This window comes from Corvus hawaiiensis, chromosome 26, assembly GCF_020740725.1.
Source record: "Corvus hawaiiensis isolate bCorHaw1 chromosome 26, bCorHaw1.pri.cur, whole genome shotgun sequence".
Lineage (NCBI taxonomy): Eukaryota > Metazoa > Chordata > Aves > Passeriformes > Corvidae > Corvus > Corvus hawaiiensis.
In genome coordinates this window covers 42,598,306-42,618,699 of record NC_063238.1, presented here as the reverse complement: position 1 = coordinate 42,618,699, position 20,394 = coordinate 42,598,306, and the positions used below count along the sequence as shown (strand labels likewise).

General features: G+C 40.2%; 1 protein-coding gene across 12 annotated transcripts in view; it reads left to right on the top strand.

The window, feature by feature from the left end:
• Nucleotides 1-20,394, top strand: part of TSNARE1 (t-SNARE domain containing 1) — a 461,355-nt gene that overhangs the window by 397,574 nt on the left and 43,387 nt on the right. For all 12 annotated transcript variants that reach the window (XM_048286664.1, XM_048286666.1, XM_048286665.1 and 9 more), the window contains one exon: nucleotides 3,482-3,597. In XM_048286664.1, the coding sequence (XP_048142621.1) occupies nucleotides 3,482-3,597 (116 nt within the window). The remainder of the gene's footprint in view (nucleotides 1-3,481; nucleotides 3,598-20,394) is intronic.

Below are 20,394 nucleotides of genomic sequence, written 5' to 3'. Positions count from 1 at the left end.
GAATAGGAATAATGCACAGTGTGAGAGAAGGATCCTCAGCAGCTGAGGGAAGAAAGAGCTGGGAGAAGATGAGTGGAATCAACTGCGTATTAGTCAGATGTGTGGGAAATGCTGTAAAAATGCAAAGCTCCCTGAAGAATTATGCTGTAATATAAATGATTCATGTTACAGGTGGTTTGGCTTTTTGTGGGTTGTTTTGGTTTTGGTTTTTTTTTTTAATTTTGCCTCAGCTTTTCTGTGGCTGTGGTTCTGTTATTCTGAGACTACTAAAATTGTGGCAGAAACCTTGTAGTGTCTGTCTCGGGGCAGTGAGGAACTTGTCCTGGTGAGAAATCCTGTTACATGTTTGGAAACAGTTTTCCATTGCCATATAAGTGTAGATTAACTTTGATTCAAGGTGTGGTATCATAAATCACATTTGCTTTTTATTCTTTTTTTTTATTCCTTTGGAAAACTGGAACTCTCTTGAGATCAGCTGTACTTTCACCCATGGAATGTGTCCCTTCTTCCTCCACTTAAAATAGATATAACCTAATCACTGCATTGATGTTTGGGAGAAAAAGTATTAATTACAGGAATCTACTGTCATGGAAACCCCATTAAAAAATTAGGATCTTTACATTAACTGAAAGCTTTGCATGGTCTCGTGTGAACATGACTTTAGATAGATGTCCTAAAAAAACTTGGGTAGATAAGTAACATTTCTAAACATGTATGATGCACACAGCATAATAATTATTCCCTTACTGAATAAGGCAGAAATCCTACTTTAGAGGGAGGGGAATAATTGCTCCCATATATGCATACATGGAAAACACAAACTCTGGAATGTCTCAGCTGCTCAGTGCTTACATTTCTGATGTTGCTGTGCTTCCAGTGTGTGATGGTTACTTCAGGGTTATTAAAAAAACTCTTTGAAAAACTCATTAAAAGGGATGTGTTTATTTTGTCTCTCAATTTCCCTCAAGAACGGCAGTGAGGCATTAAGGCATCATTTATAATCTCAGTTTGTCAATCAGATTCTGTTAACCTAAATTAGGGATAATAAGCAGAGTTAGATGTAATGTTATTATTTATGTTGCTTATTGGTGTATATTTATGTAATATTCAGGTGAGGGTGCCCATACCACAGCACTCAGATTCTGTCTGGGGAAGAGGAACTGTTCAACACCCTCTGTGCTTGTGTCTTTCTCCTCTGATAAAGGCAGGGAAAGGGTCCCAGGAGCTCACAGAAATTCAGGCTGGTCCTCTCCACAGGACAGGCTTGGTGAGCTCCACGGGCTATCATAAAATCATAGAGTATTAAGGCTGGAAAAGACCTCCAAGATCATCCAACCTTTGTGCCAAGTCTCATTGAAGGGATTCTTTCAAGGCCCTTCCTGAAGCAGGGTGTGCACTTGTGCAGTGAAGGGAGATGCTGCTTTTGCTCATCTATCAGTATTTTTCTAACCCAGTGACAAAAAGCTGGGGTGATGGTATCCTGCCACGCTTCCTCAGGATCTGTAGGAAAGGTGATGTGTTCAGGCAGGGATCAGAAGCTGCTTCTACTGCTCCACCAGCATGTACAGATTTATGGCTGGAGACTAAAGAAATTCAAATTCAACATTTTCCTTATTGAAATATAAAATAAGGAAAAAAAACCAATGCAACAAAACTAGGAATAAACAGGAGAATCCTGCCACAGGATATACAGCTGTGAAGGACAGTTATACTAAATCTGCTAGGAGATATTTTAAAGAACAGGAATAATTATCCTGACTTTCCAGCCAGGACAAGCTCATAAAATATGAACCAGATCCCAGGATTCAGGCTGGGCTGCATCTCTCCCGCCCTCTGATCAGTCTCAGTCTGTTTATGGTTTAGTTGGTTAAAAGCAAGGAAAAAGGGAATGGAGAAGAGACTATGCAAATGCAAAATAAGAGGGACTAGGACTTTGTAGTGCTAGAAAGAGCAAAAGAAGGGAATCTCTCTGCCAAGGGAGTGATGGAAAAGCCATGTGAAGTGATAACTGTGCAGTCTTTGAAGCGCTTATTGGGACTATCTGAGAATGCTGCTTGAAGCTAAATGACCCATTAGCATCCTCTGCTGACCAAACACAGGCTCTGACATTTTAGAAGTGGGCAAGGACATCCAAGTGCCTTTGAAAGTCTGCAGTTTGAAGCAGAGGTTTCCTGGTTTGACTTGGAATTAATGAAGGTTAAAATTGTAGGGGAGGCAGTAGCAAGTCTGTTGTCTCATGGGCTGAGCTTTCAGGATGCCCTGCAATTACTCCTCAGGAAATTAAACCGTCAGGTGAGGATCCACTATGAAGAAACATCCATTTGTGTGTGTAAAAAATAAAAAAGAGAATCAGAGAATCAGAGAATGTTTTAGGTTGGAAGGGACCTTAAAGACCATCCAGTTCCAACCCCTGCCGTGGGGCAGGGACATCTTCCACTAGACCAGGTTGCTCCATCCAACCTGACCTTGGACACTTCCAGGGATGGGGCAGCTACAGCTTCTCTGGGCAACCTGTGCCAGGCCCTCACCAGCCCCACAGTAATTTCTGTGAGCCTTTGTCCACCCATATTCTCCCCCAAGAGTCACAGTAAACTGATGGAAAAGTGTGAATAAATCTGTGCCCCAAAGTAGGGGTTTGGGAAGGGGAATAGTGTCCCTTCACACACTCCCTCTGAGCACACCTGACAAGAAGCTCTTTCTTCACATGTGCACGTGGAATGATATATTTAAAACACCTTTTTTTCTCTTCCAAACCAAAGAAAACGTATCTATTTGAATGATTGAAAAACTGATGGAGAGCCACGATGATTCCCTGATTATCTGCTAGGGAGGCAGGACAGTACAGCATTTTAATGTGAAAAAAAATAATATCTGGAAATCCACACTTTGATGAAAGCACCAGTTTGGTTGGTGGTTGATTCTGGAAGACAGGTCATGAATCACAGTTCCCTGCTGGAAGTGCTTCTCCAGCTTGTTTGGGCACTGAGAGGGAATGGAACACTGGGTTTGGAGCACCAATGGAAGAGATGAATCGCCTGTCTTTTGCAGTACAAGAGACCAAAACATCCATAGAACAGAAGAGCTGGGAAACAATGGCTCTGTGGGAAATGCAGTGCAGTGCAGAGTGGTGTAACGCAGTTAGAGAAGGATCCAAGGCAGACTGGGAGACCTGATTGCAGCAGTTAGGGGAAGGAAAGGAAGGGAAAGTGGGTAGCAGCAGTAATATTAAGATAATCTGATCCTGAAAAGCCTGAAAATTTAGAGTGACATAGTGATTTAAGCAGCAAGAAAGTAGTGGAGAAAAGTGGATTGTATGGACGAGGAAGAATCTGGATTATCTGGAAGGATAAGTCAGTCAAAAAAAGTAGACAAATTCTCTATGTTGCTTCTTGTTCCAAACCATTCTTCCAATGGAAAAATAACAACATTTCTCTGTGGATTTAATCTCCATGAATTCATTTCTTTGTCTTTCTCCTCTCAGCTACGAGCCAGGAAGATGAAGTGCTGCCTTCTCTCCATCGCTTTGGCCGTTCTGCTGCTCATTGTCATAATCATTGCAGTCTCCGTCAAGCGCTGACCTGGTTGAGGTTTGCACAGGTAAAACCCTTTAACCAAATCTTTTATCATACTCTAAGGTGGCTGAGAGACAGTTTAAAAAGCTAATCATGGTAAGAAAAAAATATCTTCACCTGCAGAGTCAGGTCTGGCCTTCTAAAATATTTTCTTTTAAAGGGTATTAGAAATATTCTTAATGGATCCTTAAAAATTAAGCCAAGGTGATATTCCAACAAAACATCATATGACTCTTTCCTCTACTGTTTGTGTCATGTTTGATTTTACATGAATCTTGTAGCACTGCTAACTAATGGATACTAATTTTTAGGATTAAGAGTTAGAAATGCAGAAGGAGTGTTAAAGACTCCCGGCTGGAGCAGGGTGAGGGGCAATCCAACAGCCCAGAGGTGTTTCCAAGAGCTTTGTCTTCTGAGATGTTCCAGAGACCCTCCTGAGGAGCAGGAAGACAAACAACTGGAGATTTTAGTAGGGATGAAAAATAAAAATGGAATTTTGGTGAACTTTGCTCTGGACCTACCCCTAAAAGGAATATTGGTCTCTAGTAAGAGGATTGGACTGTAATATATGAATACAGGTGAGATATCAAAGCAACTTCATCCTATTAGTGAAGTTTCACCTATGGTATGTTTACTTTGTAAAACAAAATCTGCTTTAAGTGTCAAGTATAAGACCCAAAACCCCTTTTATTTTCCTTTCTTTTCCCTCATTGCCCTGGGACAATGACTCATCAATTATTTCTGATATTCTCCTTCTGATGCAAAGCATGTCTGGGTCTCTCTTCTTTAGAAAGCTACCAGGCCATTATTCAAGGAGAGCATATCAGATTTACAGATTTTCTATTCCCAAAGGGGAGCTGTGTGCCTGCTGCCAGGGCAGGGGTTCCACCTGGTAAAGCCAGAGCCCAAAAGCACCAATGGGACTTTTCCTGCAGGCAGCAGCTTTCCTGTGAAACTCTCCTAGGGAAAGCGCATGGGATTGAGAGATTTTGTTAATTCTTTTGTTTAACAAGGGTTCAGTGCTACTTGAGAATGCTCTCCTTCCACCTGAGGATAAGGCTTCTAATGTGCCTTCTTTCCACTGGAAAATAAAAAGGGTTGGTTCAAAACCATCACAGAAAGATGATTCTTCACACTTCTAAAGCTCTGGAACTTCTTCTGCCATGACATTGTGGACGTCAAAATTTGGGTATAAGAAGGAATTGTACAAACCAAAGAAAGAAAAACAAAGTTGTTGAAGGATGTCAAGAACCATCTCCCTGGTTTGGATGAGGATGATCACAAGCCCTACATCATTGCTAGGAGAACCAGACAGAAATATTTTGCTACCCTTGAATGTTCACTTAGTTTGGCCAGCCCTGATATGAGGATGATATCAGTGAAATGGTCCTTTAATTGATTGAATATTGATGCTAAAGCACTTTCTTTCTTTCTTTCTTTCTTTCTTTCTTTCTTTTCTTTCTTTCTTTCTTTCTTTCTTTCTTTCTTTTCTTTCTTTCTTTCTTTCTTTCTTTCTTTCTTCCTTTCTTTCTTTCTTTCTTTCTTTCTTCCTTTCTTTCTTTCTTTCTTTCTTTAGCATTTCTATATTTTTTTTTATCCCATTTTTATAGAATAGACACTGTTATGGGTGCAAACAGTGATCTGTCCTGATAATTTAAATCTAGAGCAACTACAATAATTTTAATTGCATAACTCTGGTTTTACTCTGCATTAGTTTGGAAATGTGTTCCATCACAGTAATCTGCAATAGAATACAATTTCTTTTAGTGTAGTTAAATATTCCTATCTACTGGAAATTACAAATCTTATCAACAGTTGACTACATCTAGACACATTTTAATCTAAACCCCTTTAGTGGAGAAAGTCAGAGAACAAAATATTCTTACACTAAAACTCCATTGGAAAAGTAAAATTAATCTCCTGTTAAGAGATCCATGTCTTGAGGGAAGTGAACTTAGAGATACTAATGAAAGCCCCAGGAAAATATAATGCTCTACTTTTCATCATTAGTTGTGAAACTAATTATTGAGCTTCTAAAACAAGAGTTGCTCTGCAGCAGTAGAACTGGAGGCAGGACCAGAATTGAGTTCTACTGGAACAAGAATGATTTCTGATCTTTATAAGTGGTTCTTCATCTGGGTTAGCCCAAGTGGTGTGCAGCAGATTTCCTATTTATGCTTTGAAGATTTCTAAACCAGGATGTTTTCAGGGTTTCCATGTCCATAGAGATAGATACAATTCTATTTTGAATTTTAATCCAAATGGATTTTTAAAAAGTCTGTGGATATTAAAATATCAGTGGATTTAAAGACCACCTCAAGAAACAGGTTCATATAAAACTCTCTTACACACTTTAGGGAGATTGGGAACAGCTGGAGTTTAATGTGTAACAGCTCTGCATAACTTCAGAGAAAGTAAAGGGAGGAAAGCAAGTGAGAGAACTAATTACTAAATACTCTGGTTGGCACAGGACATATCACTGAATAAAATCCCAAATTTGGTAATGACTGGAAAGAACTTCCATTTAACATCTCCTCAAAGTGTTGGCTCCATGCTGGATTAGTAAGGAGCCAAAAGAAAAAGCACCAGTCACTCCATTCCAGTGTTTTAAATCCCACTTGCAGAATATTAAAGTTAGGCTTCTTTAGCTTCCATTACAGATGATAAAAAATATGAAGGTCACTATTCAGGGAATTAAAGAAATGATGCCATTAATATCTATTATCACTATTTATTGTTTTGATCATTAGCATAAAAAGTATTTTTACTTTTTTTTTTTTTTTTTTTAATTGGTTGGTGTTTCTGCTTTGCAGTAATGATACTGAATTAACAGTTCTTCTCAAAAGAAGAATTTTTTCCTAACACAAATCAGACATGGCTTGGACAGACAAGCCCATTCCTTCTATAAGGGAGATCACTTGATGAATCTTGCAAAATCAAAAGCAGTTTTCCCTGTGAGTTTCCCAAGCAGTTGTGCCATCATTAGCTGCTGGCTCAGTGCGTGCAGAGAGCAGCTGTTCAGGAGAGCTCCCAGCCCTGACTTTTGCCTGTCGAGGGCCCTGCCATAAGTGTGTCACTGCTCCCTTGGGGCAGTTTTGTCTGGCAGAGAGAGAGAAAAGTGTCTACAGCGAATGCAGAGAAACTCCTGAGGACTTATGTCTGAACATTTGTTTGCTGACACCTTAGGAAAATAGCCCAGGAACTTTTGGGTCACATTGTGCACATATTGGAGCAACACTGCAGCTGCTCTTGTTGCTGTTCCATCAACATCAGTGACCATTTAAAAGGAAAGTATTGCAGGAGCAGTCTGAGAGAAGCCTTTTTGTTAACAGCAGCTTTGTGTAATGTCAATATTTCAGCCTAGACAGACCTTCTGTGCCCTTCTGTTGACTCATTTGCATGAGTGCACACTTACCCGAAGTGACAATCAAGACTGTTAGAATCCTAAGTTTTAAGTTTTTTTATAGGAAAATAGAGGTGACAAACTTTGAGAAAGATGCTGCATGTATGTGACAGCTGGAAAATATGGTTTCCAGTAACAACTTCCTCATCTCAATCCCATTAGCCAAACAAAGAGAGAATGAATGATGACTTGACTGAGCCCTTTGCTTGGAAGAAGTCATTGCAGCAGAGGGTGCCTACCCCATTACCAAGACACATTTCTGTCAGACAAAGGTACAGGACTGAGCACACAGACTTGGCTGTGTAGATTCCTTAAATCCTGTGGACTGTGATTCATTAGATTCTCCCAGCCTTCAGCAACTTGAAACTCAAAGCCTTACTGATACAGGAGAAGAGTTATTTAATCTTTAATAGACATTGATTCGTTCCTTTTTTGATAATTTGACCACTTGGATTTTGAACCATCGTAAGCTTCTAAAATATTAAATATCGTGAGCAAGGAGTTGCACTCTAGTTACAGTCTCCATGTAATCTTGAATGTACAGACAGAAAATCCATAGAATCGTAGAATGGTCTGTGTTTAGATGGGACCTTAAAGATCATCTTGTTCCAAACCCCCTGTCATGGGCAGAGACACCTTCCACTGGACCAGGTTGCTCCAAGCCCCATCCAAACTGGCTTTGGACTCTTCCAGGGATGGGACAGCCACAGCTTCTCTGGGCACCCTGTGCCAGAGCCTCACCACCCTCACTATAAAGATTTTCTTTCTAATATCTCACGTAAGATCTTGGGCAGTGTCTCCTTAATGGGGCTCTAGTCCATGTAAAAAAGTAATAATCAGGCTCCAAGTATGTGTTTCCTGAATATGCAACTGTCTTGTTTTGAATTTAAATTGAATTAGTTATCATAGAAAAACAGAAAATATTGGTTTAGTTTGGATTATTTTTCCCTTCCCTCACAGTTACAGCTTTCCTTGTGTAATTCATTTATGGGTTTCTTATGTGATTAAGTGTTTTATGTAACCTGATCAATGAAGATGAGGTTCAGACAGATGATTTTACACAGCTCATCCTTGGTGTTTGTTTTCCTTTCAGAACTTATGTTTTTTGAATTGGCTGGATTTTTTTAGTCCCTCGTGCACTACACTGTCCCTGTGTGCTGTTCCTGTTGCCACCAACAAATGCAATCACAGCCTCTGTGTGTCAGGCTCGTGAGGGCCAAGGTGGCAGAGAGGGAAAGACTGACAAGTGGCTTTGTGGCACTTGGCATTTGCAGGTCTGTTGTTCCTTCCAAGCAGGAGACAAGTCTGGGCACCCTCTTCTGACACACACAACAGAAATTCTGACATTTGTCTGGTGCATCTCTCCCTGGCAATGTCAGGTTGCTAAAGCACAGCAGCTCCTACTCAGTGTTGAACAGAGAAATAATTTAACCTAAGGAACACTGTAAATAAGGGCAAAGCACAGACAGTTCTCTTTCGTGGCATTCCTTTTGCTTTTTAAATTGTTATCACAGAGCTTTACTTGGTGTCTCTGTTTTCACCACACATCTCTATATGTGGCTTAATATGTGAGTGGCTGAGTTTTCAAGCTTGTTTGGCCCTTTCAAGCTCTGTAAGGGTCATAATATTTTTGGCAGCTGTCATTGAAATCCTAAAATAATTCACCCCTCTGCCCTGGCTGTGGCACTGCTGCCACGTTTGCTCTGCAGTACGATCTGGAATCAATAGCTCTGCAATATTTTTTTTTTCCCCTGTATCCTATTAATTTGAAAAAGTTCCTACATTTAGAGTCAGGTGTCAATTCTTGTCATTTCACTTCTGATCTTTTAGTCTATAATTAATTGCTCCTATCCTGGCATCCCTGCTCAATTGTTGCTCTGGCAAGAAGACTGAGGTACATCCTGATTCTGCAGTAAATTTTTGCTTCAAATTTAAGTTAGTCAAAAATGAGATCTGAATTTTCACTGAATAATATATAATGGGCCTAGGTTTATGATCTGCCCAATTTCTTAAATTAGGCTAACATTTGTATTCTTCAAGACCTTCTTGATTCCAATGGCCATGTCTCCACTTCTCTCTGCTAAATTATTTCCCTGACAGCACAATATAATCTCTGCCATGAATGCGCAGAAGAGAGAAATGATTACTAGAAGAAAAAGAAATTGTAAGAGACAAGAGTCTGCTTTATGCAAAAAAATCCTTCAAAATAACAGGGCAAGAAAGGCAGAAGTGCCAGGAGATAGGCAGATTCATTTCAGAGTTTCTACCATTGAGACAAACCTCCAAACAGATTAATGTTTGGATGGGACATCACACCATCAGGTTACTGTGTTTTAACGTGCTTCAGATTATGATTGTTGCCCATCTTCACGGTCTTTGACCTTTACAAGTATCACATAACGCCAGGTCATTAACTCTGTGAGAGAGTGAAGGGAGGATGTATCACATTACCTTTGCTTAAGAGTCGATGTGCAGGCAGTTCCTGCAGCTCAATTAACTTGAATTCATTGATTTGATTCCAAAGTCAGTAGGACTCTGGAACTGCCAGCAGCTTTCTTCGTCCCATCTCAGGTTTCTTTGCCATCAGTAGGAAAATGGGATACTCCCACTGAATGTCTGTGCACGATGCTGACCCTTCCGATGGATGCCAAGTCTCTGATCTGAACTTCCCAAAGCACTCTGAAGACAGTAATTATTTATGCTTTGTAACTCCTTTAAACTTAAACCATCCTGACACACCTCTAAGGACCTGGCAGAAGAGGGAGATTTTCAGCACTCACAGTTTGAACTGTGAAACAGCACAAAAATGGATGCACTGATTCAGACCAGTGGTTTGTCTCTCACTTATTGTCCCATTCACAGATGTTTAAGGAAATAACATGTGAAAAGCTGGTATTTCCGCTAGAATTGTGGGCAACAGCAGCCCAAGTGTGGCTTTAGGTGGCTAAAATTTCAGTTTCAACTTGGAGAAGAAAACCTGTTATAAATGTATGTCTAAAATATTTGAATGAGTCAGTGCCAAGTATCCTCTTCCCTATGGATAGTCTCAGTTCCTCGGGAGCAGCGATGTCTGAGGGAGGGAGAAGTTGGTGCTTGGCTCAGGGAGCAGTTGCAGTGATTAATGGCTCAGGAGGGTTCTCTGAGGCATAAATCAGTAGCCCCAGGAGAAGGGAGGATTAAACTTTTTAGAAGAGCAACACAGAGTCAGAAACTGTTCTCACGTCACTGCACCACTATCAGCTGATATTTTCAGCTGGAAATTCTGGAATTATCTCTCTCATTGAGCCCCAAAAATACACTGAGCTTTTGTTGTTGTGAGGGACAAGAGCAAAGATCAGCACAAGAGAGTCCATCATTCATCCTGGTGCCCATGGACTTGCAGTGAAGTCAGTTTGGAAATGTGTGTGGTTCTTTTTGGTAAAGCTAAAGGAGTGAATTCCTCTGTGGAGAGCAGTTCTTCTTGGCCTGGGAATGATGGGAACATGGATGAGGTTGCTGCTTCTGGGTGCAGAGCTTGGTGATTGGGGGATCAGGGGTGGCCAGTTCTGTTCTAGCCTGTATTGATCCAACAAACCCCACAAATTCTCTATGTTTCATCATCATTCCAGTCATCTCAACTGGCTGGACATTGCCTGTCGATGGGAAGTAGAGAATAAATCTCGTTTTCCTTTGCTTCCATGTGAAGCCTTCACTTTTGTCTTATTAAACTGCCTTTACCTTGTCCAAATGTTTTTTGTTCCATTTTATTTTCTCCACCCCCACCCCTGCTGCAATCCTGCTGAGGAGGGGAGTGATAGAGCAGCTTGGTGATCACCTGGTGTCCAGTCAAAGTCAACCCACCACAGATTCTCAGAGGTTTCCTTGGGAATAGGGCAGCACAAAGTTCATCAGAGCCATTCTCTACATGACAGTGTCCAAGCTGCTTGAAAGTGTTACTTGACTATTATCCTTGGTGGTGGTGTCAAAACAAAGTAATTTTGGATCAGTGCTCTGTGGAAGAAAACCTGAAAATCAGCACAGGAGGTTTTCTTTGGCAAAAGTGTGTTAAAGAATAAATATTTTGTCAGTTTAGCTGGAAAATCTCATGTCCCAGCAGGGCAGACTCTTAGAAAGGCAATACATCTGTGATTATTTCTTAAAGAAGAAAGATGTTCAAGAGGACAGTGTGTTTGGTGTTGTGCCTCTCAGAGTGAGGTAGATGGGAAGATTGTTCTGTTTCTTTAGTGCCAAAATTCAAATGCTGTCTTGGGATGTTCCCCAGGTTGTAAAGAGTTTCAGTGTCAGAGGAAAATCATTGCAAGTGATTAAATGTACTCTTTGAATTGCTGTGCTTTGTCCCAGCCATTTCCTCTGAAGCCCTGGTGGTGATCCCAACCTTTTTTTGGGACATGGCCTCATCCCACGATGTGCTGCAGGTTGTTAAATTCTCCTTTGCAGCCACGTGACTTTTTCCAAGCAGCCGCAATGATCTGGGAGTTATTCTTTAAAACTGAGAGTGACGTCAGGCAAAGGGTAGAGGGCTTCTTCAAGGGTGTTTCTGTGGCCTCCTTTTCTTCTTAGGAAATAAAAATATAAAAATATAAAAATTCTAAAATCATAAAAATAATATAGAAATTCTAAAAATCCCACTTCTCTGCATCCTTTCTGATGTAGTGGTAACCATGTCTTTGTTAGCTCTCCACCTGCTAGAGATGAACTAGAAATGTCCACATTTTGGTAAAATATCTTTGACAATGTATAGTCTGTTCAATATGTAGATACTAACCTCCTAATTGCAATCATCTCTCTGATGTGAGATTCTCAAACCAGCTTTAAAAAGAGAATTATAATTCCATCCCACTCAGTGAATTTTCTGAAATATTCCTTGCAGTTTCATTAAGGTTTAAAAGGAGTTGGAATCTGCTTCACAACAATCACTCGTTTACAGAATATGCTTCAGCTCTCAAAACAGGCTCTTTAGATGTATCTGGAAAAGGAGACTTTTGACTTTAGTAGTCAGCAATCTTTATTTCCTGAGTAACTGCTGGAGAAATAGTGTTTTTACTTTTGAGTTTGGTATGGAAGGTGCTTGAGATTTGACAGATCATGAATTCCCCAATTAACAGCCATATTTTGACACTGAAATGGGAATTTTACATTTCGGTGTTGCTATAAATAAACCATTTAATTCCTCTCACAAGTAGGTCACCAGAAATTACTGCATTTGTGGGGCTTGTACACGGAGGCACCATATTTACAACTGTGCGCCTCAAATGGATCTCATCATCCCAGCCCAGAAGGTGGGCAAAGCTTCTTGTCACTGAAACAATGAGCAAGGTGGCATGGAGGAAGATCACCTCAATTTGCTCATTAGCGAAGTTGATTGAATTACCTCTCGTTAGCTGAACTGCTGTGGCCGTCCATGCCCAGCCTGCTGAGAGTGCAGAGCAGAACGCATTAGTCTCGATGTCATGTCATCAAAACTTGCTAAGAATAATGTCCCAGCCATTGCTGCCTCTCAGCTGACAAGCAGTAACTCATTAAACAGCAGTCATTTGATCCCTTTTCATTGTGTGCCTGCTCTTCAGATATTAAAAAAAAAAAAAAAGCTGTATCATCTGTGGAATATTTTCAAGGCATCTGCTTTCTCACAGAATCCTATCCAATGAAGCAAGAGTTTCTTTCTTAACCCAAAAATGGAATTTCCTCTATTTCAATTCCTGCAAGGATTGGGTTGGTGGATTTTTTGGGGGGTTTTTTTGGTATAGTTCTGTGTCTTCTAAGAGTTTCCTCTATGAAGAGGCATTCTTGTTGATTATTTGGAACAAAATTGTTCTCAGTTTTACAACTGCCATTTGTATTATGTTTACAACAGGAAATTAAGGACTCCAATTAAGTGTTCTTACAAGGCAGATCCCAATGACCAATATTTATTTACATTTTTTCCAGAGCACAGTATCAAAGAAACAATAGAGAAGAAATGTAATGCAAGAGAGGAGCTATAAAAACTCCATTTCAACTTGTATGAACAAATTTGGGTATTCACTGGCCTAGGAAATCTTCTCTTTTGACACTCAAATATTTCTGTGGGGTGATAGGCACAAAAATTCCCTGGAATCTCTTTAATTTGTAGCAACTTCTCCTTTAGTGAATTACATATTTCAAAGAATATCTTGTTAATGACCAGTATATGGCAAATATATTCTCCAAGCTTATTAGTACAGAAATAATTGCAAGTGGCTGCTATAGTTCATTAAGGCTTATTTATTTTATAGTTCATTAAGGCTAATTTTATCAGTACAAAATATATTTTAATAGCCAGTTGTACTTCTTTTTTTTTTTTTTTTAATGTTTCTCTGCTATCTACTACTAGCAATCATTTCTGATTTTCTTCTTTGGTCCTGGTTAATTTTCCACTGTATTTACTGTGAGCTACATAGTGGTGGCTTTTAATCAACAGGTTTTCTGGGCAGTAGCAGATGCTAATCTTGAGTCAGGTATATATTAATTTACATCTACTTCTCCTGGGTCAAAAAGGGCTGGTATAGTTTATTGTTTAATATAAACAAAGCATATCACAGTAGCTTGACAAACAGTTAAACTCACCAATTTTCCAGAGATAATTGGAGAGCCAATTTTCCAAGCTGGATTTGAGTTAAATATTTATTATTTTTTTTGTTTGTAACGAGCTGTTTTATGGGAAAGTGAGTTTCCTCCTGCCCTCTGCTCAGTGTCTGGCTCAGCCAGAGGGTACCTCATCCATGGCACACCTGGATTCAATATCTGCCAGAGAGAAGCAGATTTTTCATGGCTCAGGTTCTCCAACAGATCACCAGGGAACATTCTCCATCTCTAATACATTCTTGATTTTGATCTGAAGCGAAACTAAAGAGCAACTTTACCTTAAATCTAATCGAATTATCTCAGAGACAGAACGATGCTCAGTTTGGTAAAGGGAACTCACATCAGCTCAGATATGGGAGAGACAGGGAGGAATAGATTTCTTTTCCTTACATCTTTTCCACTTTCAATGAATACTTAAATATTTATTGATGAAAAGACCAGAATTGGAGTGCACTGCCTCTGATTCCTGTCTTTGCTATCAAGCAATGGCACTGTGCCTGTTTAATGTCTGTCTTAGCAGTCATTTACACCTTTGGAACAGTGAAGCAACTTCAAAACAGATTAAATGGTGACCTCTCCTGCCTGTCTCATACCCTCATACCAGCAGGAATCCGGTTCAAATCCTTACTCAGGGTTTAAGGCAAGGTCTGGATTTGAATTCTCATTTAACCATCTAAATTTAAGCAGGAAGGAATATTGTGAGGAGCACTAAACTCTTCTCCTTCACTCTTGTGGGATTAAAGGGACCAATGTGACAGCATTCAGGAGTACTCCAAGGCAGAGCCATTTCTGTCCTACATTCTCACAGGGATAAAGCAAAATTTGAGTCTCATACAACTGTCGACAAACATAGGTGAGGAAAGATCATCACCTTAGGATTTCTTTTCTAAAACTGTGGATATACTGAGTTTTAGAACCTGCTGACGTTTTGGTGCTCAAGTGACAATTTCAATTCAATTTTCTGTTGTGGGTGGTTTTTTTAGGTGAACTCAACATTCATTATTTTGCTAGAGCACACACAGTGTGTATGCACACACACACGCACCTGGAATCTGGGGTAATCAGCAACACTAAAAAAAATCCTGAACTTGGTCTGTGGAAAAAAACGCACAAAAATTATTACAGCTGGGGATAAAAATAAAGATTGCTCCAGCTATGAAGAGGAATCAAAGTGCATGAGGTTAACACACAGCCAGCCTTCCCTTCCATTTTCTTGGAGCTGAAGGACTACCAGGATTAGGTATTACGTGCATGAACCGGTGTGTGTATGTGTGTTTTTCTGTCTATATCTGTGTCAGACAGGATGACAGAGCTGGGGTTGTTCATCCTGGAGAGGAGAAGGCTCTAGAAAAATCTTAGAGCACCTTCCAGTACCTTAAGGGGGCTGATAAAAAGAAGGGAGAGGGACTTTTTTTGTAAAGGCAGATAGTGACAGGACAAGGGAAAATGGTTTTAAACTGACAGAGAGCAGGTTCAGATGAGATGTTCAGAAGAAATTCTTTACACAGAGGGTGGCAAAGCACTGGAAAATGTTGCCCAGACAAGTTGTGGCTGCCCCATCCCTGGAAGTGTTCAAAGTCACGTTGGATGGGGCTCTCAGCAACTGGATCCAGTGAGTGACATCCTTGCCCATGACAGTGGGTTGGAATGAGATGACCTTTAAGGTCCCTTCCAAGCCAAGTCATTCTGATTGTATGATCACTTTCTTTGCTAAAACCAGTTTAGTTTCACAATAAAATATGGTGCAAATCAGATACTGTTGGTTTCAGTTGTTTTAGTTCAAAACAAAGGACTTTAAAATTACTCTCCATTGCTGTGAATAAGCACTGAATGCTTTCCCTTTGAAATGTTTTTCTAAGCCAAAAAGGTGGCCATTCTTTCTTTTGTATTATTTATAATGAGTAATCATGAGGGCTGGTTTTTTCTGAACACCCGGGAAGTTAATGAGCTTACTTCCATGGGAACAGAAAATCCCACTGTGAGTCCATACAAAGCCTTTTTTCTGGTACGATCTTGAGTGGAGAAAAGTTGCTCAGTAGCCAGGAAAGCAGATTTTCATCTTCCAGGGCACTGCACCACTTCTCTCACCCACTGTGAAACTGAAATTGAAGGGACTTTTGAGACCATCTCGTTCCAACCTCCCACCATAAGCAGGGACACCTTCCACCAGACCAGGTTGCTCAAAGCCCCAGCCAGCCTGGCCTTGAACACTTCCAGAGAAGTTTCAGTGCCTCATCATCCTCACAGTAAAGACTTTCTTCCTAGTCTTGAATCAAAACCTGCCCTCTGGCAGTGTGAAGCCATTCCCTCTTGTCCTGTCCCTCTATGCCCTTGTAAAAGATCCCTCTTCAGCTCTCTTGGAGCCTCTTTAGGTACTGGAAGGGGTTTTAATGTCTCCCCAAAACCTTCCTTGCAGTTCCATGTAGAGACACACTTTGGTTTTGTAAGACTCTCGTGTTCATGAGGGTTCTTTCTCCTGCCAGCCTACGTACAAGTTCTTCATCCAGCCAAAGCTTTGCGCTCGATGCTGCAGCTCAGAGAACCAAATCCCTTACTGAAACGTTTTGGGAAAGTTTAGGCCTGCCAGAAATATTTTGTAAGCCTGTCTTAGGCTTTCCAATGAAAGGCAGGGTTTTGCTCTCTGTCAGATTTTGATTTTTATTTTTAATCTCCTTTTGATGAGCTTCCTATTGGGTTTTTAGCTACTTACAGTAGAAAGTTAATTTTTTAAATTGTGGTTTCCAACAAAATAAAACACACCCTCTTCACTTCAGAGTCCTTCTTGCTTTCATTTTTCTCTGCTGTTGCTTTTACTCTTGACATTCAGCCTCCTCAACAAGTCCTGATATGACACTCCATAAAATCTTTATCCTGTCAAAGCCCTGCTGTGAGCATTGCCCAGTGCTTCCAGAATTTGCATTTAGCGTCCATTCATATGGCTCTATTGGTGGGGCTTTCTTATCACTGAGTAGCCCTCCAGCTTTATATGAAAGGGCACAAAGTTAATGAAAACAGCATTAAAACTCGATTAGCATTTAGTGAGATTACTAAGACTTGTTCTGAACTTAATATTAGTTTCAGAATTTTTTTTCTTTTTTAACTCACAGTGTCCAGAACCAGAGACAGCAGAAACAGTCCCATCAAAGAGCCTGTTTTGCAGGTGAGGATGTTATGTCAGAAGGAAGGGAAAACTTTGATTTTTAAGGGGGCTGTTTCAGGGCTTGGGAAAATTTCTGTGTTATTTTGTCCTTTTGTCTTTTGACAGAAGAGCCACTCATTGGATCTGATGTTTCTTTTCTGTACATTTTGACTTCAATTCCTGGAGAAATGAATCCTAGAGGAAGGACGATCTCTTGAAAATGTCACAATATACCCAACTTATTTTAGAGTGTTAATGAGGATTTTTCTCCAGACACAAACTTTGCTTGCTGTTGCTTTTCTTGGGGGAGAAGAAGAGTTGAAAACTCAGTGTGATGGTGGTACTGACAGGAAAATTCCTGCCATGCAAGTGAAAAGCAGACTAAAGGATGCTTGAGTATAAACACTCGTGTATTCTGCAATCATAGCCCTTGCTCTAGCTCAAGCAAGACCTCCAGGGGCCTCAGGTGTGTTGCTTATTTTAAAAATACCAAGAACATTTCTCTGGCCTCAGGGCTAAATTACACAGCTTTGTTACTTAAGCAAATCCTGCAGTTCCATAGTGCAGAGTAGCATCTCATATTCCTTCACTCTGAGTCTTGTCTGGGTCCTGTGTGATTCTTTTGTGGTCCTAAAACGTTTTTATACATTTTTGTTTTGTTTCTGTCTCTGGAAGTACCCACACTGTTACACTCTGCTGGCGAGGATGAGCACTTGAGCTAAGAAGTGCCACAAAATTTTCTGCAAGAAGTATAGAGATTTTTTAGCTTCAGCTGGGAAGCCTTTTGGCAGAGCTGTGGTAGATTGTGTCTGAAACTTCTGTGTTTGAGTCATCTCCAGAGAGACAGCAAGGAGAGGTGTATTTGTGGTAAGGTTTCTCAAAGGCATGGTGGTGTTCAGCAAAGGGAGAGGATAGAATAATATGGAATGGAATGGAATGGAATGGAATGGAATGGAATGGAATGGAGGTTTGAGGCATCCACCCCTAGGAAGACTCTTGGGTAGAAGGAAAGTGGTGTGTTCTGCTTGAGAATGTCAGTTTTACCATGGGGAAACCTTCAGGTAGCACAGATTTCACATATTTGACTGCTCTGATGTTGTAGAGGACCAGTGTGAGACACAGACAATGACAAAAGTGAAAATACTCCTGCAAGAAAAACAACTCCAGCTGAGGGACTTCACCTTTGTCTTTCTATAGAAGAAAACCCCAAGAAACAATCAAGCAATTAGGTTTCAGAATGCACAAGACCTATATTTTATTTTCATTCTTTGTACTGAAGAACTGATTTGATGACTGATAAGGAACTGGATGGAGAAGTGACAATCCCAGCTTAAATCTTGATTTTGACGTGTTTCTTTCCATGGGAAAACACTCTTTCCATGGGAAAACAGCCCATTTTTGTGTTCATTTCTTTTTCCCAGATTTGGTCAGTGGTGTTTGGACCAATTGTTTCAATTATATGTTATTTGGGTCGTTTGGGTCAGTTCTTCTAAAAATGAGTGTAAATCTCTGACCCAAAGGTGGGTTTTTATGTCAAATTCACTGAATGCTTCCACCCTCACAGATAATACAGGAACATTAAGAGAGGTCGTATAAGGACTTAGGCTGATAAAAGGACCCAAGGAGAAGAGCTGGACAGAATAATCTGTCATGTGTTGAGTCAGCTAATAAAAAAGGTAGTTACTTAAAATGTCTACAGGCACCAAAGCGTAACGGAAATCTTAGACAAAGGAAAATAATTGAAATTACTATGGACATAATGAGAAATTCACTATCAGGTTTTGCAAAGCCTGAAACCAAGGGTCTGATTCACAAGCAAGAAGCAGCAGAATTGCATGTAGCCAAGTGTAAAAAATAATAAATTAAAAATGGATTTATAAAAGGGTATTGCGAGGGCTGGCATTAAGTGAACTCAGGTTGTCAGTTCTGGAACTCAGTGAGAATCCAGGTACTGTTTTTTTTAGAAATATGAATTGAAGCATTTAGTGCTGAACAGTGCTGTTTGCCTCACATTCCTTTCATCGACTGTAAACCTGTGTGCTGAAGTGAAGGTGGTGTAACACAGATGTAAATAAAAGCCCTGCATGCCTTTCATCCAGCAGGTCTCAGCTTACACTCTGAGCACCCCTCTGAGGGGCAGAACTTTCAATATTCTTGTTTTAAAGGAAGTAAAACTGAGATATAAAGAGATTAAGTCACTTGCTGGAGGCTCTTGGAGAAGCACAATTGTGTCAGTTGCTCCCAAGCTCTCGCCATGGAAGCTCAAAGAGATTTTATTTGCACCACACTCTTTTCGAAGTATATGTTTAGATAAATGAAGGGAAAATATCTGTGGCATAAATCTGACGATTTCAGCAGAAGTGCTTTGGGGATTAATTTGATCTGCTCATTTCTGAGTAGATACCAGGAACTCTGCTGTGTGTATTTAAAGAGCACTGGTCCCATCTATTGGGGCTGCTGGGGAATTGATTGTATTGGGTTGCAGTAAGTCATTGGTCTTCATGCTGATAATTTTGTTTGGATTTAGTAGTGTTTCATTATTTTCCACCCCAGTATATTTTTCACCATCTAAGGGATTTCAGGTGTAAATGTATTCCCCCACCAACAACCTCTACTAATAATTTCACTTCTGTGTTTGGGTCAAATATTGATTGTGACCCCTGCATGAGGAAGGTGTTGATACTTAACATCAAATTTTCTTTCTTATACCTCATTTCATGCCAAAAAAAAAAAAAAACAACCCAAAACAAAACAGACCTCTGTGTGAACCAGCTGTAAGGACTCCCAAGAAAAAGCAAACTGAAGTCCAATGAAGAAAGTCAGATTCATCATCTTGAACTTGTCCATCTAAATGTTAAATTTTCAGCCTAAGTGAGCTCTCTGAACTCCCCTTTGGACAGTCAAAATTGTAGCTATAACCAGAGGCTGAGCAGTCCTGCCTCTCTTTTAATAATATCTCAGAGGATTAAATAGTTTTTGGAGCTGCCTTCCCCTTCCCCTTTGCACAGGTCTGGATAAATGTCCTTTGGAAAACTGAGGGGAGGAGAGAAGAGAGAAGAAAAGAGAGAAGAGAAGAGAAGAGAAGAGAAGAGAAGAGAAGAGAAGAGAAGAGAAGAGAAGAGAAGAGAAGAGAAGAGAAGAGAAGAGAAGAGAAGAGAAGAGAAGAGAAGAGAAGAGAAGAGAAGAGAAGAAGAGGGAAGAGAGAAGAATTTAAAGACAGAAGTCCATCCAGTCCACAGCCCTGATTTTTGATGGGACCTATTTAGGGATGCTGAAGAAAATGGGTGAGAAAAAAAGCACAAGAAGCATTTAAGGAACCAATTAGATCATTGAAAGCTTTAAAAAAAGATCCACCGTGGAGTTTAACTCATTGTTTTCTGCTTACTGCCTCTAATTCACCCAACTAGACAGTGAGGATTGTGCAGTACATAAAGCTTAATCCCATGTGTTTGGGAAGAGCCCACAGCTAAAACTGAGGACAAAATGGAGTAGGATAAACTGGTCATGGGTGTAGGCAGGGGGACAGTTTGATGTTAAGTAACAAAAAACACTATCTAGTTTATTGTTATTTCCAAACTATTGGTGATTTTCTTCAGCCCTGGTGTTATAGTCAGGACATCAGGTCAAAAAAAATTGTTAATTATTTTAAAGTAGCCCTCAAACACTTGCAACAGGCC